The sequence below is a fragment of the Lutjanus erythropterus genome, chromosome 11 (assembly GCF_056507025.1).
Source record: "Lutjanus erythropterus isolate fLutEry1 chromosome 11, fLutEry1.hap2, whole genome shotgun sequence".
NCBI classification, from domain to species: domain Eukaryota; kingdom Metazoa; phylum Chordata; class Actinopteri; order Lutjaniformes; family Lutjanidae; genus Lutjanus; species Lutjanus erythropterus.
Window position 1 is genome coordinate 21897650 of NC_139327.1, and position 23556 is coordinate 21921205.

A 23556-nucleotide genomic window follows, 5' to 3' on the forward strand; every position below is an offset into this window, starting at 1 on the left:
TTACCCGCAAGCTACAAATTGTGGTGCAGGTTGGCATCTTTTTCCTGCTTTGCATCAGGTTTTTTTCCATTTGTTTTAATGCCATATCACCTGATCTGCTCTGAATGACACTCATGCTCACGCAGGCAGATGCTCTCATTAGAAACATCCAAATGCTCAGTCAAAGCATGTAACAGGCGCATCACAGGTGTTGACCTGACACCTCTTTTTTATACCTCTGCCCCTCTCTAGCTAGTACCAGCAGGGAAAAGAGGCTCAATACAGACAAATGATGTGGACTGAACTGCAGCTCGACATCAAGCTGGACTGGATTAGCAGCATCACTGCCCTCTACAAAAGGGGTCAGCGCCAACTTAACTTTCTGAGGAGGATTGCTATCATCAGTACTCTGCTGCAGATATTCCACCATTCTGTGGCGGCCATCATTATATCCCACACAGCAGTGTTCAAGGGCAGCAGGGTGGCCGACAACCATGGAATCAACAAGCTCATTAGGAAGGCTGGCTGGCTGGTGTGAGTGGAGCTTGAGTCTCTGGTGGAGGTCTTTCAAACTACAGAGATTCACTGGCACTGCCTCCCACCCACGGCATGCCATCCTAACATCATGCAGGGATTGAGAGGCATTGCCAACAATCCTCTGCTTGAATCCTACCATGAATATTGATTCTGTGGTCAGCACCCTGAACAAGTCCCCCTGCTGCTGGGCGGAGAGCCTTGCAACCTTTGAACTGGCCTTTATTTAAGTCTCTGAAAATTTGGCAGCATACACACAAACCTGAGGGAAAAGTTCATAACTATTAGAAAACCTAGCTCAGAAAACAGGTAATTTTGCTGTTTGAATCATTTTTCTAGTTGGTAGAGCGTTTGCCCCGTGTGCTGAGGCTGTTGGTCTTCAGCGGTTGCTGATTCGATTCTCGCCTGTGGCCCATTTGTTGCATGTCTACCCCCTTTCCTGTCATATCTTCAGCTGTCCCTATCCAATTAAAGGCAAAAGCCCAAAAAATAATCTTTTTTAAATCATTTGTCTGGACTGGATGTTGCAGATCACGTTTTGAACTGCTGTGGACACAGCAGCAAAACATATTTTAGACACCTAAAAACATCAATATCAGTTTAAGTGCATGTTATAAGTAGAAGAGAAGACTCCGTGCTCTCTTCAAAGCCACCAGATCTCTTTGACAAAAACAGCAATTATGCCTCACAGAACACTCAATCATTAAATATCTGCAATCATGGTGGACATCTCATGGTAATTACAGAAATGAACTGAGAGGGGGTATCCCCAAGTGCATTATTTCCATTGTCATCCTCAAATATTTAAAGGGATATACAGTTAACCCCAAAATCATTTTTCTACTGACCTGTTTAACCTATTAATCCATCCTGACTGGAGTGAGTTGCCGTGTTTTGGAGATTTCAGCTATAGAGATCTGTAGAGTCTGCCTTCTCGCCAATATAACGGGACTAAATGGTACTCGGCTTGTGATGCCCAAAGCACCAAAAATACATTTGAAAAATTCAAACTCAGTGTCCCTTTCCAGAAATCATGACCTGGTTACTCAAGACAAGACCCCAGACAGTGTTATCAGCAGTTTCATGTAGGAACAGCTTTCTTTCTGCAGCAGAATCGGGTCATGATTTTTGAAAAGAGTGCCATTTAGTTCCATTATATTACAAAGATGGCAGACATCTCTACGGGCTGATCTCTCCATAATTTGGCAACACACAACAAAACAATCTAGGTAGATAAACAGCACTACAGGCCAGGGGAAAATGTGAATTTTTGATTTGAGGATTAACCATCTCTTTAAATATGGGCCCTTTTGCACCAAATAAGCTCTGGTTCTTGAACTGGTTACCTCTTGCTATCTAGTGAATCAGCTCAAATTTCCACCAGTTTTGAGCAGAACCATTGTAATCAAGGATGTCATCAATAGAGGGCGCTGCACAATGCACACAGACCTGTTGAATATGACATGCCCACTTTAGTTCCTAAGAAAAACCTGCTATTTTTTTTTAGCTCCAGGTGGAAAGCGATTTTTCAGGTTCTGAAACATTTTATTTTTGGTGGAAATACTCAGACACGGTTAGCATGGTCAGCAACGGTTCAAAATTAGATGCTTCAACCAGAATAGGGCCAGTTTCATGTTAGTGAAAATGGCCTATATTTGTCCTGCACCTGCCAGCTTCTAGTCATGGATGTATGCAACTTACACAGGTGTGGAGAATGTTTTTGGCAGCTTGGTTATGCTCAGCAGAGCTACCACAGTTTTAAAAAAATATACTAAACTGGCTCAGTGAGTCAGACAGTTTAAGATGAATATATAACAACAAAATAAAAGACTAAAAAACAGCAGGAGAAGGAGAAGAGTAAATACCAGAGAGACACAAGATGTTAAGCACTGCTTAAGTAAACATCCAACAGTCCAGACTGCAAACACGGTCCAGTGGGTTGACTTGCTTCCAGTTTTAAGTTCTCAATCCAAGAAACTGGCCTGAAACCTCACATGAACATTTGCACTGAACAGCTGGCAAACCGTTCTGATGGAAGTGCATTTTCATCTTGAGGAAATATACAGGATAGCAGCTCTGTACTTCAACTTCTGAAGAATGAAAACACAATTTCCAAATAAACTTAAGTTTGTATCTACAGTGCAAAGCCTTCAATTTAAATTGCTATTAAAATTCTGCTCAGTCTGTCAAAAGGCCTTCAGTGCATTTTAATATTTTCAGAGGAGCTTGAAGAATGTGATTTGTTCTGTGTAGATTTGTCTGTGGCTTGTTTTCACTGACTTAGAGGCTAAACATCTGCAGTCTACAACAAAGAACAAGTGACAAATGCTTTACCCAAATCAATAATTGAGTCTCATTGTGTTGAAGTTACAAGGACAGCTCCAAACTCTCTCACATGCCAATAAGAGTTTGCAACAAGAAGTTTGGATCTAATTTTCAATACGTGTGGAGTTGTTTCAACAAGACATTAAAGGGATAGTACAGATTATTTAATCTAGGGTTGCATGAGGGATTTATCGACAGTCAGTGATACTACAATAGATGGCGGTTGGTACGCCCCCAGTTAGAAGACACAGAGAGGGAAACCAGCACAGGAGCTAAGCAAAACCTGCTATAAAAATCAAGTGGATCAGTTTAGGTCTTTGCCATATTTAGAATATTTTCACCTCTTAACTTTGTCATCAGACAGCATTTTCTGACTGGAAACCACTACTTAAGTCAAATATTGCTCTCTCTCAACCAACCAAACTCCATAGACGGAATCAGAAAATTTACCTTGCAGAAGACATGAGTTGCTGGCCTACCACTGCTTCAACCTGTTAATTTGTTTGTGTTATTGCGTTACTTTGGTGAATCAGAACTATTATAATAAGCACCGAAGTCACGCAATGACACAAACAAATGAACGGGACAAGGCAGTGGCAGACCCGTGACTCCCACATTCTGTGAGTTAAAATTAGTGATTTCATCTGTGGAGTTTGGTTGGTTTGGAGAGTGCAATACTTGGCTTATGTGTGACTTTCACCCACAGCCTGTATGCTCGCTTTAGCATAACAGTGATGTGGTCAGAGAGGCCAAGGTGGAAGATGGGGGCAGAGCAAACTGCTTCTAATTACTAAACTGCTGCTAATTACTCACCCTGTAGATGGAATATAACCTGTACATCTGTTACATCTGTATTTGCACTATTCTTTCTATCTGCACTATAATTATCCACTGCAGTTCATATCATCATTAAAGCTCTCCTTTATCTGTGCTCTTTACACTTTCTGTTCCGTTTCTTCTTTGCTATTGCTTAACTTGTAAATATTTAAATTCTTAGTACTTTTCTAGGGTTTTTACTTTTTTACTTTCCTTTTTCCACCTTGGTATTTTGTTTCTATCTCAGTGTTGTATTAATAGTTATTGTTGTTTTGAGTACTGAATGTTTACACCTGGGGTCTGAGAGACAAGGCATTTCAGCCCTCTATTGTATATGTTCTGTACATATGGCAGAATTGACAATAAAGTTAACTTTGACTGTAAAAAGTCTGAACTATCCCTTTAAAAAGTGATATGTACAAGTGTGTCTTTTCTTGATTGTCCTTTCATTCTCCATTAACCAACAAAGAAAGTGGTGAGGAATAAACCTTTACTCTGCTAATGACACTATGTCCACAACATCTCCGTCTCATTCTTCTTACCGATTGGTGTTCCCACTCCGTAGCCCTTGGAGTCAATGAGCCCTCCGATCTGTGTGAGGTTGCAGTTTCTCTGGCTGATGTACTCGATGCTGGTAGACTCCATCAGCATGGCGTAGTCCGTCGTCAGGACTCGGGTGATGCCTTCCCTGTTGTTCTTGACCAATGCAGTATTCTTCCTGCTGCTCATAAACGCCCACATCTTCTCATAGGTGGAGATTTTTGATTTCTACCAAACAGGAATCAAACAGAGTGAAGTTGGTAAAAAGTTTTGTGCATTTGTGCTCCAAGGCTACGTGAGTTTGTGGCTGCGCATGTATACACCAAACATGTTCTCAGCTATATTTTAAATACTATCATAAGCACATAACTTTAACAGCAGGGTGTGCAGGATTCTTATCTGTCTTTGAGTGTGCGTCTTGGTGTGTTTGTGTTTGTGTGTTTCTCCTTGCTCAGTCAGAGAAAATGGGACAGCTGTGGTCTTAATCTCCTCCAGCTGATTCAATTTGTTCAAGCCATCAACACAGCCTGCTTCTTCCTATCCAGGCAGCCGTAATCACTGGCTGCAATCTGGGAGGATAAAGCCCTGCATGGATCACCCCTGCTGAGCCACCGGGATGTAAGGAGAGTGGGTGGCGGTGGGGGAAGGAAGTGACAGCCCTGCCTGAGGACATCGGTACAGTGATACGTTATATAATATGAACTAAAAGGTTAGCATATGTTTAACTCCAACCCAAAACACAGGAACTCTTAAAACACATCTTCTCCACTTCTCATCATATACTTACCTCTTGATGCATCTACGCTGCCTTTCATTAAAGTAAATGCGAGTCTTTTTTCTGCTTCAGTCTTTAGATTTTTTTCTTTTTCATGATGCAGCTTAGGAAACCCTCATGATCCTGATTTAACAGAAGTGAAGGTTGTCTACCACTGACTCACACACACATCTAAAAGCATGACAGAATACAAATAAACTGTTTTGTGAATTCACTCAGATGATCAGATGGGAATAAACTACAAATCTTTGAAGGATGAGCACAAAGTACTGAGACTATTGTGTCCAGTCCATGCCCTAACTGACTCCTCCTAAGTCCTGTCTGTGCTCCAATAATGGTTCTCCATGATACAGTATTATATCGATTCTTTGGACAAAAATATGATATTTGTTGTAAACAGCAGTAATCAACTATTCTCTATATTTCACTATAGTCTTCAGCTATTTTAAAAGAGGAGCCTTTTTTTGGTTTGTCAGGTTGTTACAGAAACATCTCAGGTTGCTCAGGTGATGTCATGACACAACAACATAATACATGATATGCATTTCAAATAGTCTTATATTTCATGCTGTGAACATTTGCACATTCTCTGGCGAATACTTTGCATATTCCTGCTCAGAATCTGTACAGCTCTTTAATTTAAATAACACTGATTCACGCACCAAACACCAAATGTGAGAACCTACTTAGCGATAACCTGAGTCTGATAAACTAGTCCAGTTCAAAAACCAAGCAAACATTTCATGCAAACATATATGACTCCAGATAGAGAGCTACAAGAAAAAATGCTTTTTGCATGCCCTTGTTTAAAAAAAAAACATTTAATCAAAGAAGTGAATATTCAAATTTAGGTTTTTGTGTATTCAATATGGAAAATTACAATTCATATGGATGAGGGCTTTCATTTGACCTCTGCTGCAATACTTTTACTTATGATAATTAAATTCACCAATATGTAAAACATAATTTTACATGAGCTACAACTTGATCTGAACTAATTTGAAAAAGCAAACAGGCACTTCTTCATGATAATTTCAATGTTACTTTTTTATGCTGTGACTCTGATAAAGTCAAAAGCTCATTCAGAGCCTAGAACAGCTGTACCTTGAAGAAGGTCATGGTGGATCCATCCCTCACCGCCCCATATTCAATCCTGGTCTGCTTCGCCAGGTCATCTGCTGAGTCGATGGGCGCGTCCATTCGTTCCACGGTGAGGAAGGCAGCCAAGTTGGCCGTGTAGGAGGAGATGATGATTAAGGTAAAGAACCACCAGATACCGCCGACTATACGAGTGGACAGAGCCTTAGGCATCAGCTCTGAGCCTGGGAGTGACAGGGGGACAAAAGATTTTTTTTAAAATAAAAGCATAAAATGGGGTTATCTTAATAGTTGGATTCACACCAGAGCTCCAATTGGATTTTTGCCTCATCCCTAAATGATAAATTGTGCACCTCTCCATATACTATGTTTATTTCATCCCCTCTGCACTACTTTTTTGTCAGTGTGAAAAAGAAAAACGTCACAGAACAAAAAAGAGCAAATTAGGGAACCCGAATATGACAGACAGAACAAAGGCTGCATATAAAGAAAATGAGGGAACACACCATGCCAGAAACATAATAAATAAATTAAACAGAAAAAGCAGATGCTGCATCTTGTCTTCTCTGTGCAGAGAAAGGAAGCAATGAAAAAAGATGAATGCAATTAAAGAATACAGTTCATATATTTAATGTGTCAGGTATGGGAACATTTTCTTTAAACATCTTTAAAGTTTTCTCGCTCAGTGGAATAACACTGAACTTTGCTTTTAGAGTACCAGACAGATTCTCAAGGGTTGGTTTAACAGCTACTCTGGCATCCCACAGAGAGCAAGTATGGGTCCATTATTTTTTGTTTTTCTTTTAGGCTTTTATATTATTCTGTAGCTTATGTATTCCTTCCTAAATGTTGATCAAAGTATGTATGTTTTAGCATCAAAATTTTCCCATTTAAGGCCACTGTTAACCACTAAACAACAACTGCATATTGCACACACCACATACACAGAATATGACACTGAGACACCTATCTTACAGTACATTCATTATAGTGAAACCTGTCTGAGCTTGTTTGTTGAATATGCTCTAATGGGAATCCTGCTGCAGCTCAGTGGGACACAGGATGTGGAGTGTTTGTCAGTGATCTGGTTCACAGATCAGAAATCAAAATAAACCAAAATATAAAGGCATCACGATTGTTAATGAAAGCTCCATTTGCTTGTCTCTTCAGTTACCAACACTGTTGCATTTATGCAGGACTAAATAAATTTGACAAACGTAGCCCAGAGGAATCAAAATATTTCATCAGCATCACTATTCTGTCGTGAACCAGTGCTGTCGGTGGGTTTGTTGGCCGTCCAATCAGGCATGTCGGACTTATCCTGCCCAAATCTCCTGCCTTGAGGGAGGGCAAGTCTCCATGAAGTGAAACATAATTCTTATAACAGGGAATGGTTGCAATTCATGAGGACTGGATCCAGGCTATGCGGAAGGGGCATTCGCAGAAAAACTGAGGCGAATATTGATGTTATGAATTAAACAGCTTAGAGGAGGATTTATAGTCTTTACTGTGGTACAGGGAGTACACTAGACAGCTCTACGGTAAGATCCCTGTGGCCTTTGAAGCCTTTGTTAGTAGTAACCCTTTAAACCTGCAATAACTGAGTCCCTTTAACTCTGATCTGGTTTCCACTATAATGCTGACGTGAAATATTTGCTATTTTAGCTGTTAAATGATGCACTAAATTCTCCAGCTAGTCACTACATTTATCTGTCTGCTGTGAGCAGTTAGCATACAGTCATACAAACTATTAACCCCAAAAAGAACCATAGCATCAGTCAGGTACCCCCAAAATGACTTGTTTACGTTCAAGTGGCGAAGCCATCTGGCAGCTGTTGTAATTATGAGCAAAGTGTAGAGCATCAACAGGAGACCGTTCTTCTTTTTCCGTTTCAAATGCACAGTGTTGTTTTTTTTGAAGCGTGACCAAGATCGTTCCATAACCTTACTTATTACTGTAATTATGGCAGCTAAGGTCTCCTGATCTTAAGTCTATGTAAAGCAATAATTAATGTGCGTTCTGAGCTGGTCACACCACAGAAAAATGTGTTATTAACCACCCAGCTAAATTTGTATGATTAAAAAAAATCACCTATTATATAATAAGGTTTCAAAATTGCTAAAAAAGAAAAAAATGCTCTGAAAGACTGTCAAATACTGGTGTCAAATAATGATCTGATAGTCATTCTGTGTAGCAGCTTTATTGGACTTCAGCGGACATGTCTGACCCACCAGAGCCGTAGGACAGTGACCTCCCCGAAAACCAACTCATTCATGTCAACCTGCAACAGAATGTTAATTTCTTTTCGTTGATTCGGTGTCAGGTTGTTTGAACTGAAGCGAGTGGTGACTGCTGGACTTGATTTGGACTGTAAAGTTTCTAAAGGTAAGTTTGTGGGGGTTCGTTCATGAGTCCGTTCGCATGTGGCAGGTGACCAAAATTTAAAAGAACTGGTCTGCTCTTCACTGCCAACGCTAAATGAAAATGTGCTCTAGTTTATATAGTGTTAGGGGACGTCTGGCTCCACTGTGTCATTGAACCACAATTCAGGACCGGTCAAAAACTTCTGAACACAGAAACTGTTTAATGATCTAACACCACAATTGCACAGCTGCATAGTTCTCAGTCATTTCGTATGTTTTCAGCATTATTTTCATGAATAATGTGTCTAGAAATAAATTTCTTAATTCCCTTTAAACACACGTGTCATTTTAACCCAAACCACTGCGACTGTTCCTTAAACCTGATCATGCTGGGTTTGTGCCTAAAGCTAACCAAACCTAAACCTTTATAATGTTTTGGCACATAGAAATGATGCTGAGGACTTTTTGGACCAATCACTTTCACATACAAGTAGTCATTTGATCCATTGTTCATGTAAAAATAGTGATTATAATCACTTTCATTGTGAGCTAAATACCTTGCCGCATTAAAGCTCCAACTCCAAACCAGAAACTGTTGAGTAAAGTGAAATTGTTCTGTATGAGAGTCGAGGACGGGTTGCATGGATGTGGGTTGTACCACTCGTATGGCGTAAACCTGCGAGACGAGAGAAGAATACAAAGACAAAGAGATGAAAAGAAATTTCAATATCAGGAGGAAAGACGCAAAATGTATAGAAGCATAACCTCCTTTAAGAACTGCAGCTAATCTGGCCGTGCATTTCATGTCATTGCCAGCTTCCAGTTGTTCTCCAGTGCAATCTACACCTGACGGTGATTTGCATTTTGATTTTCACAATAAATATACATCTCAGAAATCCACTGGCAGGGTTTTACACAGTACCAGAGAGGGAGGTGAAGAGCATGCTCACAATTACTCCCGGCTACTTCACAAAAATAATGGCAGCCAATCTGGCAGTGAAAGCATCCGTTTGATTATTTTAGAACGGCTATGCAAAACTAGAAATTTGTTGAAGTATGGCAATGCCAATCATTTCATACTGTTTCTGATTCTTGTCATGTGAATTTGATACTTCAGACATGACTCTGTCTATTCTTTTAAATCCTCAGTGCTGGCAGCATCTCGCTGCTTTCCTGTCCTCTGCACTTTCAGAGTTTGATGCAAAGCTGGTTGTGAACACTTCTGTAAGCTGTCACCATCTATATGTCCTACCCTCACCGACACTTATATTTTTCCATCCCCATCGCACATCATCTCATTATCCCAACCACCAATCCGTGCTCTTACCGGGCAATCACAAAGAGCACACAGCTGACTCCTGTGCAGGCCAGCAGCACGTACATCCAGATGTCCGGAGACAGGGGATTAAGGAAGGAGAACACGCCCGGATTGGTGCCATTAGGTTTGCGGTACAGGATGCTGATACCTAAGGTCATGAAGGGCTTGGAGAAGTCGATGACTTTCTCTCTAACGTAGGTGATGGTCAAGGGAGCCACGGCGAGGTCAGCAACCTGAAAAAAACAGAGTTTGAGGACGGATTCAGTACCACTCCCAGTATTTGTTCAATTTCTATGAACAGAACTAAAAAATCTCTATGTACCAACTTCAAATTACAAATGAGTAACACAAAACAACATGACAGAGAAAAAGCTTCCAAAGATTAATGGAGGAAAATTGTAGATTTTTCCTCTATGATTGGTGACAGACTACGAGCTCAACAGGATACTTTTATCCAATCAGTGTCAAAAGTCCTGTGAACGAGTATCAGTGCTGTTTATATGTAAGAACAAAATGAATTGATGACTCATAGCTATGGTCACCCTGTTATTTGTTAAAAGCCCTGTTACATACCCAGAGGGGGTATCTACTTCAAACATGCTAAGACCACTGATTATACTGTACCTCCTATTGATATTATCAAAGAAACATGATTTTACTGCTCTGTAAACACATCACCATCTGTGAACTTAATGACAGACTAATCCGTGTGAATGCAGAAATTTTATTCACATCACAACCCTGTAAGTGACTCCTACTTTTAAAGAGAGCTGAGTAATGAGAGGGTGGGTTTGACAGTTTTCAGGCACAGATTTTACATGATAAAAACATAAAATAAAAGCTTATAAAATATAAATCATTGTAGGTAGGGCTGCACTGACGTTTGAAGCTTTGAAGCTTTGTTCATTATGATGACGTTTTAATCCTAAATGGCTCTAAGTGATGGCTGTTTCCGAGTCGCGTAGTCGAAACATTTCCAGTACCTCTAAAATGTTCTAAAGTCTGAGGTCAGAATTTATTGAAAAAGGATAGATGGGATCGTTTCCAAAATTCACAGTGTTTTTATCTAATAAAATATTCTGTTTTAATCTTCTTGGCATTTATCCTTTCAAAAGCAACATCTCACTGCAGTTAAGAAAGTGTCTGCTCACCCATTTGCAGCACACAAACAGAGGCAGCAACCCGTTTTAACAGGGCAGCACTCGAACAACACAGTGAATTACATTTATGTTGACGAAACATATGAGTTATATTGATTAAAGCAGCGGTTCCCAAACTGGGGGGGTGTAGAGCCACGGCAAAGGGGAGGGGGGCATGGATGACAGGGGAAAAACACAGTGAGAAAAATGATGGCAAATAATACAGCAACTATTCAAAGCTTCATCTAACAACCTGTAATGTAAATATAATCAAAGTTTAGCTGGGGCTCCTTGTCTCTTCAAAAGTCTAGGAGTTGTCAGCAGTTCAGCTTTAGACCAAAAGTTGAATATTGACTCAACAATGTTTTATCTTCTTACATTGTTGTTTTTTAGTTAAACAAAAATGGAAATCTTGAAATCTAGCCAAAAAATTAAATTTTTGAAAGTTTTTTTCCCCTCACTTATATTTCTTTCAGTCAAGCAACAATTTAAATCAGACTATTATTACTACAACACAGAATAGATTATCACATTCATGAAGCCAAAAAGCCAAAATGTCTCTTATTAATCTAATGTTTGTCCTGGTTAACTAATATATCTGTGTATAAAACCCTGTGGTGTGACTGCCAATAACTCACGTGGTCAATCAGCTCCCGGACCATGCCGTTCCACTCTCCCTTGTCATTCTGGGCTCCGTACTTCCCATCAGCCACCAGTCTGACTTCGTATGTAAAACCTAAGATGTTGGAGAGCTCCTTCAAAAGGTCCAGGCAGTAACCCTCGAAACGATCGTTCCCAACCAGCTCCTTGTCCGACTTTTTATACATCACATATGGATTTTCCTGTATGGAAAAAGAAGTCACTGCTTTTCACTGTTTTCAACACATATTCTTTATAAGTTAAAGGCAACGGAATTTGGGTTTTTTTCATCTCGAGGAAGCTTCACCGCTTCATTAGTTCTCAGAGGTGATGACCCTCAGATGATTGGAAAAATGTCTGAACACAGGGTTCGTGCAGCTTTTTAAAGAGTCAGATTCAAGCACTTTTCAAGCATCTTCCATGTACTGAAACCAAAAATTTGGAGATTCTTGAACCCTTTCTCATCACATCAAAATTGTTACTATAAATGCAAATTCCTTTATACCCAATGAAATTAATGTATACTGTCACTTTGTCTATTTTACCAGCTTTGATTGTGTGTTTTGATCACGATCATTTAATGCTTGTTAATTAATAGAGTGAGGGTTTAACTGAGGGTTTATATATGAAAGTGACCATATCATTTCAAATTTTAAAAGACTTTTGGTTTGCACGAGTGATTGTGTAGAAGAAACATCAGATTGTGATGAAAACCAAGCATGGTTTTTATATTTAGTACATTCTTATTAAAGCATATTACTAACATAATGGCTAAAAGTAAGCATTCCCTAAACCTTCAAATGAAACCCTGCAAACAGCAAATCTAGTTGTCTTTGAACAAGGATGTCTGAATATCCAATGACTTTGATGGCTGAGAATATATTTAAATATATATTTTCTTCTATGCTAGCTTTTCTCTGTGTGTGGCCTGTGTGCATAATTAGACAAAATTGTGACAACACAAATTCAAACAATCCTCCCCTAAACACCACCTTCCCAACATTTTCTTCCCCCCTCTCATTACAATTTCCTCTATTGTCCTTCCACAGTATCTGCACTCTAAACATCCCATATGTACTCCCCTCCTTCTCCCTATGCTGTCCTCTGTTTAACCTTCCTCACCAGTATCGTGGTGACAATAAGAGTCCTGTTAGCCAAAGAGTCTGTCACATTGTTATTCTTGTCTTGGTTGGACTCCGTCAGGTTCATCCCCCTATACGAGTTCCACACAGCAATCTGGAAAGGCAAACAGAAGAACTTTAGATTTATTGAACCACGTTTTCTGCTTTGATAAGAGTCACAGCTAGACCCATCTGACACCTGCTACTGGAGTCACTATGGAAGACAAAATTGTAGTGTATAGATTTAGTTCTGTGAGCTTTGAATAAGGTTATTTTTATCATTAATGATCACTGACACTCATCAGCTGCTCTTAAAGGAAAGAAGCTGATTGATTATTCTTATTATCTCTGATACCAGATATACAGAGCCTGATTTAGTCTCCAAGTCTTAAGAGGAAACTAGAAACGGCTCTGATACGCTGCATATTAATCATATTTTCTGATTCGTCGAACAGAAAAATGAAAAAGTATAAGGTTAAAAGACCCGACACTCTTGGCTCATTTTCAACCTTCTGCTCCATTCACTATTCTACACGACACTATTTCCCTTTGCGCAGCTTTGCTCTGATGATTCTGGGCAAGGTGCCGAAAGCTTCGGTCTATGTACAGTGAATATGAAAAAGAAGAAGCAGTTTGTTCCAAACGGAGCTGCCGATAGCGTGTGGCAGGTAGAAGTTGGAATAAACTAACATCATTCCAATGTGTACAGTGTTTTATCTGACGCTCAAGTGCTGAATATGTTGTGCAGCCTGAACAACAAAGCTGCTTTTCATAACAAATGTGATGAATTATTGCTTTGGACTGGCATGGACATCTGTTAGCATTTATATTTCATTGCTTGAATCTGAAATACTGTAAATCCTACTGACAGCACAAGTAAGTCCAATTCTGAATGCCGTGTACTGTAAAAATACAAATATAAGTTGTAACAATATATTAAATATCACAATATAAAAATGGCTCAATACTGCACTGGACTGTGACGATATCTACTATCCTTTAAAGAACAGAGTATCCAGGATTGCCAGACTACATTTGAATGATTGGGTGTTCATATTTGTGAAGGAGATTTCATACCCCCTCTTGTGTTCTGCCTAAGTTTTATCTATGTCCAGCCATTCAGTGCATACATAACAAATTGCCAGGTGGAGTATGAGCTATGGCGCTGCCCAGTAGTGACACGTGTTCTGTACATTAATACAAATACATACAAGAACGTGCATGTTATTGTTCATTTGTCTGTATGTTATTGTTGTCAGTTATGAAGTTGTATTAAGGAACACATTACTAATATTCTGCATATCTGGTTTGTAATATTACTTGTATGTGGAAATTATGCATAATGTGAAACACCCACTACCTTACCAAATTTAACAATATTATTATTTGAATACAGAACTTAAGTGATAAGTTATTTCAGTGGCAACTGTTTCTATCATCAATGAATTGTTTTAGTTATTTTTAAAACAAAAATTCCAAACTTTTCCAGGTTCTCAGTTGTTAGGATTTGCTGATTTGTTGCTTATGTGATAACATCATTAGGTTTTTGACTGTTATAATAAAAAAAAGACATTTTATGACATTATATTGGGCTTTAGGATCAGCTCGTCATCAAGGCTCTGCAGAAGCCTGATAACAACCTGATCATTTGAATCAGGGAAACATCTAAAACATGCAGGACATTGTGCCTTGAGGACTAGGGTTTGGAAACACTGAGCTAGCAAGCTCCATGGTTAACTGAGCTAACGGCAGCTACAGGTACCAGCAGACAGCGTTTAGCAACAAGTCAGCTAGCTAACTGCTATCTGTCCATCAAGTAACTCTGTAAGAGAAATCACCTTGGTACTGTACTCTGTCATCAAATTGGCCTTATAACATTTGTCTTGGTTAATACCAAAGGCATTTTTGTCTTAGTTAATGCCAAGTTGTCAAGACGTTTGCATTAAAAATGACATAACTGACCAAATAATGACAGTCATAAACATTCATAAAGACTTACACTCTTGCTGTCATTTTATAGACTACATGATTAACCTAATAATTGACAAACTGATACACATAATGAAAACCGTCATTAGGAGAAGAACTAATTTTATACAATGGTGAGGAAGTGGGAATCACAACAGCTGGTACAGTATGAATGAGAAGGACAGGGTCAGACGGGGTGAGGCGGGGACGGAGGACGACATGGTGATCGCCCTCCATACTGTCACAGTAACAGTGAATGAGAGTGTCCGGCTCATCAGACCAGGCGGCATAATCCAGACAGTTATCAGATTAGAACAGGCGTCTGGCAGCTGGATTCTGACCCTTTCAAATCCCCTCACTGGTTAAGAGCTGAGCAAAGCTCAAGGGGGCTCATGACAGTGATGCAATAAAGTTAAGTGCATTAAATGAGCAAGCTTCATTGTAAATAAGAAATAAAGCCAGTGACGGGGACAGGCTTTCCTCCTTTTTGCTATTTAGTCTGTGAATAAAAAGTAATGAATTTGGGTATTTTTAGTCAGAAACAAAGGCCTGTTCATTCATTTACTGCATAAGAGGATGAAGAGTAGTGAACGCATCAGTACCTCTTATTAAACTGAGCTCTACAGAAGGTACAGTCTTATTTTTCACAATTTCTTTTTCAGAAAAAGGGGCTATGTGGGATTACCTATTGGAAAAGATAACATGCTTTTCACTCCTCATTACGCTTATTCTGTTCACCCAGTCAGACAGACAGAAAATGTGCTCACTTATAACCTTGCTAAAAGCACTCTATATCTCCACCGTGGCACTTTTGCAAGAGTCCACTCTGTGCAGGAGTCCATAAATCTGTCTTATCTTTGAACACTGCAGATGAGCAACACAGTGAACGGGGTTGGATTTAATTAATTGTATTGTCCTCAATCTCATAGATAAATGGACAGAGTGAGGACAATGTTTTTGGAGGGTATTTTGGTCTTTGAATGTTTCACATAATCTAGCTCAAGATGTATATTATGAAACAGGGTTATTTTGGGAAATATCGTCTATGAAACGTCAACTGCACGATTAGTCAGTTTGAAGTTTAAGTAACAAAGTAATCTGACCCAGTCAATGAAATCAATTCTAAAAAATATATCCTGGGACGGCTGCTCAGCATACAGTCATCATCTCTTAAACCCCTAAGTCACGGATTTACTGCGTATAGCCTTGCAAATTTATCGTGCGTATACCAGAGAAGCTTCCAACAACAAAGTGTGCTATAAAAACTGACAGGGATTCTCTCTCATGCGCTTGGAGTAAAATGTTATCTATGAATCCTAAAGCTCATCTCTGTCCAGAACCAAATCAGACCGGAGAACCGTTACCACAGAGCAGGAGACATGCTAAGCCAGGCCAAGAAAACTGAGACGAAGGGGGAAAGAAAAAAAAAAAAACGCTATTTCCAGAAATTCAACAACTTCAAGAGAAAATACTTTATTTCCCAGGAGACTTTCACTTTGTTTAGTCTCATCATCCCCTTCAGAGTGCATTTAACACTCCAGTGCCCAAGAACTAACACGACTGCAACCGGCTGATAATTCGTTTTTTTCATGACCATAAAGTCGAGCGTTTTATGTGACGTTCCTACCATGTTGTGGTTTTTCCTCTGGGGGGAGGCTTTTGAGGGCTGAGAGTACTGAATGGAATTAAAATTACAGTATAAATCGCTGCTTCTGCACCTTGACAGCTGCTGCCTCCCCACATACCTGTCTGTCTGACAACTGAGGCAGACGGAGAGGAAGAAGTTTGCCGACTTCTGACAGTAAACTACACGTCTGAGGGGATGAATTAATTCAACATTCGTTCCTTCACTCATGAAATTGGTTTCTAGGCGACAAGCGGAGGTGTAAAATAAAGAATATTTAGATTGCATGTTAGCACATTTTGTCAGACTAAATTTAGACACACACATAATAAGAACAGAGGTAATTAAAGTTTTGCTCTAAAAATTAAAAATAAACTTAATTTAACTGTTAATTATCAAATTACTTGATAAAAACAAAATGTAGAGGAGGAGAAGGAAGCTAAGCGATGTACTGCTGTGGACAGGATCAGTAGCAAAACATATTTTTAGCAACTTAAAGCAGCTACAAGGTCTTTTTAACTGGTTATGAAACAGTTAATTTAATATCAAACAGTCAATTTAATATTGATGCCGCTATATTAACTACATAATAAAACAAGACCATCTGCATAAAACACTGTTTCCACTTAGTTATTCTTAATTGCTGCCCCCGGATTAGATTATCCTTGACATCACACAAAACAAGCCTGTGTTTGCATTTTCTCAGCCAAAGTTAGCTGTTAGTCAGTTTAAAGGAAACATCAGGAGACTTTTCTTTAAATAATTTTATTTTAAATATTTTGTGGTTATAACAGTAGAAATACTGCTTCATTTGTCCAGAGGGGCCTCCATAATCAACATAATGTAAAAGTTGTTTGTAGTAGCTTTAATAAAGGCCCATCTAAAAATAATCACTATGCTATATTTAAGATATTTTCACCACTTCACCCTGGCGTAAGATAGACTTTTCCAATGGGAAACCGCTGTTCCAAATATCACACTCTCTTCTTCAACCAGACTCCATTGCTGAAATTAGTCACTTTACCTTGCAGAGCACAGGAGTCACCGGTCTACTGCTCCCTCAGCCTGTTAGTTTGTTTGTGTTATTTTCTAACTTTCATGAATCTGAACAAAACTTTTAAAATGGCCAAAGTCACACAATAACATAAACAAACAAAGCAACGGAGGCAGCAGGAGACCAGCAATTCCTGTATTGTGCAAGATTTGCCAAGTTTGGTAGGTTTAGAGAGATCAATATTTGGCTTAATACAAAAGCAATTTCTGATTGCAAAAGGCTGTCTGATGGTGGTGTAAATATTCTAAATATAGTATACACTTAAACTGATATAGACTTTTTTAGGTGGTTAAAATACATTTTGCTGCTGACTCTGTCCACAGTGGTACATTGCTTAGCTTTCTACACAGGAAGTCCTACTCCTTCCTCAAACTGTTTTTTTTGACTGTCACTTACTATAGGTGATACACTGCTATCCAAAAGAACCTCATACAACTCCACTTCAAAAAATCCAAACTATCCCTTTTATACAATCATACTGGATTGAGCTTTTAACTTAGGCATTGGCCCGTGTGCTAACAAAGAAAATCTGTTCCTCTTGCAGCGAGTCTTGACTTAAGCTGTCGTCTCCTCTGCTAGCTGGATCCCTCTTGGCTGCAATTAAATACTTCTAGCCTGTGTGATTTCAATAAAAGTATGAAGGCAGACTAATAGTGAAGCACATTATAAATAGTCAACTGACAAGTCTCTGCAAAAGTGAAGGATTGGCCGGATAAATTCACTTATTTCTTTCTTATTACTCACAGCCACCAGCTGTGGAAGCTGAATGCCGTTACATTAAGTGAAACTGCAGGATTTACTTCTAATTGAGGTATTGTTATGTCTGCTTTAACAAAGTAACATAATATTTTTTTTCTAACACTGCTGACAAAAGTTTTGACAAGTGTCAAGTGTCAGAGCAATGCCAGGACCCAAACACGGGGAAAACTGAAGTGTCAAATACATGGCGTTGCTGTACACAAAATCAGTGAAGAGAAACAAGGTTGTCAAGGCAAGGAGCAAAGAGGTGTGTGGCATACAGAGTGAGGAAAAAGGAGAGGAGAGGAGTGGGGGGGCAACAACAAAGGCTTGGACCAAACATGGCACTGGCACAGACCTTGATCCACCTCTTGGTGAGGCGACTTCCGCCCTCCACAACACCCTTTTGAAAATGTGAAGAGGGCGAGATGAAGCACAGACAGTGTGGAGAGAAATAATCAGTTGTTGCAGCATTATTGATATTCATGGCCGGACAAATCTAAGCCAAATAAAAAATGTGTGGATGGATTATAGAAAACAAAGTCTCTACAGTAACTCACTCTCTTTCAAACACACACATACACACACACACACACACAAACTCGCCTTAATGGAATGAATCAGTCGGCGTGGAAGCAGCATGAGAGTGGTGTAATTGGCTGTTCCAGGCCTCTGTGCTCACCCTGGCAGTGCCGTCCTCTTTGAGGCTGATGATGTCCAAATCAAAGTCTCTCCTCAGGCCATCCGTCTTATTAAGAACAATGTGCCCTGTCAGTCCGTCCCACTGTGCCTACGGAGAGGAGATGCAGAGGGAGAGAGAAGTGGGAGATAGTCTCAAACGCCGTCTGAGTATTGAAGCTCTGGAGCAGACTCCCCGGAGGAGACGTGAAGGGGATCCAGAGGCAGCGAGAAGAAGGCAGTGTTGACAGAAGACTTGCTGGATCACATCAGGTAAAGACTGGGAGACAGAGATCTACAGATTGTTCTCTCAATATGCATGAAAGTTTAAGCTCATGATAGCGACAAAAAGTACATTTACACGCCTATTCGTGTAAAAAAGTTAATTATGCAGCAGTACTATGTGTAACAGAGTCAGGTTTGTAATATGTAAGGTTATGTACGTGGTAACACCTCAGGGGGTTTATTTCTCAATAATGACCCACTCACTCTAGATTCCACTTATTACATGGTTACTTACCAAAAAAAAAAGGAAAAAAAAGAGACAAATTATTAATTTAAAAATTATTTTATGGATTCTAAATTATTTCATTGCTCCTACAGAACTGCATCCATAGCAACAACCTTGTCCTAATAGCAACAGTCTGTTATACAGAAATAACAGACTTTAGAATATTGTAATTTAACAAAACCATGTAATAAAACTATAGACAATCTGTGTAAGAACCTGATATGTTTAAGCCTCCATATACAATATGTAGAACATTTGAGACAGTTACTAGGAATTGGCTGGTAGGCAGAGCTGGAAGGGTTTGCTTGTTAGTTGAGTGCTGACTTTATTTGTTCAAGTAAGATAACTTTTTTGGCTGATACATCTGTGTGTGGCCTCCCTTTTTGTTGCTGGCCTTAAGTCAGTTGGTAACACCCTCATTCACTTTCAGGGGTCTCTGCCTATAAACTGTCTCCCGTCTTTACCTCTTCTCTTATGCTGTTGTACTCCATGGGAGAGGTAAGCAACATTGTGGTCATCCAAATGTTATGTGTTTTAGCCTCTTTGTTATTACATTAATAGGTTTACTCACAAACTTAAACTTATTGTGTAATATGCTAACATAGTCCTAGAGTTACATGATCACAATTGACTGGATTTCATTATCATTATTCTGTTTTCAAGCAGAATGCAAAAAAATGGTGACCTGGTCGCACACTTTCTCAAATTATAGCTGAACATTATAATAAAATGTGTTTCTGACATAATCTAACAGAATATTGATACTCATTTAATAAGCACGTGCAGTTTGGCAGTTATATCTCAGTTTTGTAAGGTTGGGGCACTGTGCTCAAAACGTACAAAGTTACTGACACGCGACTTTTCAAATCTGTACCGGTGACAGCCCTCTGTCAGTCATCATATCAAGCCTGCTTCATATTTAATTAACAGTTGTGACTGGCCCAAAGAGATCCAGGATGGAAATCTCTTTGAACGTCAGGGTGGCCAGACGTATCTGTAATTCCCAAGCAATGTCGTTACAGAAGGGATCCTCAAATTGTTACAGGATCTCTGTTCACTGGCAGCTAGTTTTGAGCTTGCGGTTTGCAAACACCTCATCTTTCCCTTCCATTCCAAGTGTGTAGAAGAACCAACAGCAGCTGTGAAACTTGCTTATAAATATTATATTCAATTTCTGCCATATTCTGCCAATAAATCTGAGTTGGTATATACATGCAAAATGCTAATATGTCATTTATCATTCATGTTAACACACACATGCACATTGTGCATAATAATTACAAGGTTTTCTATCTGACGGTTAATTTTCATATCCATTATGGTATATTCACATAGCACATGGCGACACACCTAAACAGCTTCCTGCTTGGCTGTCTTTAGAACTGTTAATGTCAGAATAAGCACATTAGTTCATGTCCTGCAGTTTTTTCTATCATGTATTAAATAGCAGTATGCTGCATATTTGATGTACCTGGATGACTTCTTAGACACAGATGTGAATCAAAAACTCTTTGCCTTCTTCTTTTGCTAAATACTGAGAGAGAGCAACGGAGATGCACCTGATCATCTACATTACAGTTGTGAATCACCTGTTATATATTTCTACTTCTTTCCTTCAGTAATGGCTATTTCACGTATATTCAAACAACAACGAATGATTGAAATAGTGTTTGGCCCCAAAAGAGGAATAATTAAATGAAATGAAACTTCCATTTAGCTGATGTCCCCACAGTGCTGCATGACAGGGGAGACAACCATGCAACCATCTCCTCCCCCAAACACCCCACAGTACTGAATTTGTTTTTCCACTCCAGAAAAGCATAACTGACCAGAGATCATTATTGAACCACAACAGTGAAATTGAACTCTTCCATGTTCACTTTTCATTCATTGCACTCACTAAGTGTCTGTTCTTGCTAAAAATACAGTATGTTTCTCATTTCAGTTATAGTTGATTGTGATTTTATGTTTTTCATGCTGCACTAGAATTGCTCTCCAGGAACAATAAAGGTTTATTGAATTGATGCGAATTGAAATATTCTGGGAGCCTGTTTTTCTTTGGGCCCTCTGCAGCCTACTCAGTGATTAGATTGAACAGGTTTAAACTTTGTCAGCATATTCAGCTAATATGAGCCAGTTCCAATGGTGCTAACTCTAAACTAACCTATTTCTATTTTGAGGTTTTAAGAATAGTTTTGCTAAAGCAGCATTCTGGTTAATTCCAGGCTGTTAAGGGCATTACTGTGCAACTGACACTGAAACAGGAAACGGTTCTTATTAAAAAATTGCTCAGATTTTGATGCTAAGCTTCCAGTTTCTTTAACTGTTGTTCAGCGGCATCTCTCTCTCTTTCTGATCTTTCAATTGTCAGTCTTGGTGACCTCCTGTTCAGAATTTTGTCCTCCAAGCACAAAATCTAACTTTTTTTCAAACCCCTATTTGTAAAAAGGACATTTTACAACATAAAAGCATGAAAGACCAATCAAAATTATGCAGCAGCCCTCACATCAATCTGACTGTACTGAATAAAGCTTTTGTGGCAGGCGATTCAAAAACTTTTACATTGAGCCATGTCCACCTTATCCTAATTCATTTTGACAATTACCTGAATTTAATTAGCCTATTGCTGAAAGCCAGATTTTGAACATGAACAAATATAATTTGTTATAATGCTTAAAAATTAGGCTATTATACTGTCACAAAGAATAAGTTTTATTTATTGTGTCTTCCAGCATCATTTTCTCAGTGAAGAAACATTTCTTGCTGCAAATATATTGTGAACTTAAAGGAGGAATATCAATTAAAACTGATAAAAATAAATAAATTAATAAGTCAAATCTCAGGAACACCTCTCTGATATCACGAGAAATTTGGGAAATTAACCTCTTTTTGTGTGTTTTCTGCCATTCAATAATGTCCACTGAATAACAAATGGGTGTCCCCACATTTAAAACACAATACAAAACTGAATATTGTGCACTACAATAGCTGGAGGAGAGACAGAGAGCACGCAGGTTACAGTGCCCGGGATTTAATTTCAGCCATTGAAATGAAAGCTGTGTCCTCATTCTGCGCTCTCTTGTCAGAAATGGTTTTTAATTGAGTGCTGTGTGAGACATATTACTGGTTCTTGCAATCAAAAAGGTTCTTATCTGGTGATGAATAGCACAGGAGGACAGATGCTTCAAAGGCTGGGCAGTCAGTGGCAAACAAAACGAAAAAGCTGAGGAGGAGAGAGGCAAAGAAAAGGAAAGAGGGAGAGAAGGAGGATGGGGAGGGCATGAAGAGGAAAATATGAGTAAGGGGATTGAATGATAATGCTCCCTCTCCATGGCAGGCAACGGTCCTCTGCTGGATTTAAGACTTAAGAGATCAAAACACTCACGCATCAAAGGCCTCATTTCTGTCTGTAGGCATCCGAGTCTGACAGTCAGGCCAGGCCACATGCTTTCAACTTATAAGTACATAAATAACGTATATTTTCATGTTGTGTGTTTTCTGAAGCCTGTCAGAGGGGATCAGTTAAGAAACATATCACATGAAATGATCTGACATCCAGTTCTGGTGGGTTTCATGTTTGCCAACAGAGGCGCTACACGAAAGATCTCATGAAGCTCTTTCAAAACATGCTGAAACACATCATCAAAAATGCATGGTGGTCAAGCTGAAAGCAACAGGAGTTTCTCAAGTCACGCTGGTGATGTAACTATGACACCGACCTCTTTGAAGAGGTTCATGAAGCGTGGTCCGAAGCGCCACGGTTTGTGGCGGTGACACTGCAGGGAGCTGACGGTCATCTGAGTGGCCCGCTGGGACGCAACAGCAACCATGAACACGGCGTCGTACATCAAGGCTGCGTCTGTCTGCAGAGGAAGGAGGCGGAGGGAGGAAAATGTTGTTGGGATTTTTTTTTTTTTTTTCTCACACTATCCTCAAAAGGCCATGAGCAGTAAACAGCTGAATTACAGTGCAGATGAAAAGGCGATAAGATGAAACTGTAATTCCAGGAAGATTGTGCCATTAGAAAAGAAAACAGGATAAAGTGTAAATATAATGAGGGAAGAAATAACTGAGGATTACAGCTTTAACATATTCATCATTCGTCGGCATCATCCACAGCTCCTAAAACAATTTACAGGTTAGCAGATGTTTGCTGTTTACAACTGTATGTAAATGTGCCGCATGCAGTCTTAGAAATAACAATGCTAATCAGAACCATGAAGGGTTCTTCATCTTGTCCCAACAGGAGAACCCTTTTCGGTTCCTGGTAAAACTTTTTTATTAACATTCCACTTGGAGCCATTTCACCTACCTAGAACCTAACATATAGGGGTA

The 23556-nt window shown here is 39.3% G+C and overlaps 1 protein-coding gene across 4 annotated transcripts in view; it reads right to left on the reverse strand.

The window, feature by feature from the left end:
• Positions 1-23556, reverse strand: part of grik1a (glutamate receptor, ionotropic, kainate 1a) — a 59200-nt gene that overhangs the window by 10766 nt on the left and 24878 nt on the right. For 2 of the 4 annotated variants that reach the window (XM_084731282.1, XM_084731283.1), the window contains exons 7-15: positions 22941-23084; positions 18715-18822; positions 18391-18435; positions 12650-12763; positions 11527-11730; positions 9759-9982; positions 8989-9107; positions 6074-6291; positions 4197-4422 (exon numbers count right to left, since the gene is read on the reverse strand). In XM_084731282.1, coding sequence (XP_084587408.1) covers positions 4197-4422; positions 6074-6291; positions 8989-9107; positions 9759-9982; positions 11527-11730; positions 12650-12763; positions 18391-18435; positions 18715-18822; positions 22941-23084 — 1402 coding nt within the window. The remainder of the gene's footprint in view (positions 1-4196; positions 4423-6073; positions 6292-8988; positions 9108-9758; positions 9983-11526; positions 11731-12649; positions 12764-18390; positions 18436-18714; positions 18823-22940; positions 23085-23556) is intronic. The other 2 variants (XM_084731285.1, XM_084731286.1) reach the window with 1 other exon arrangement.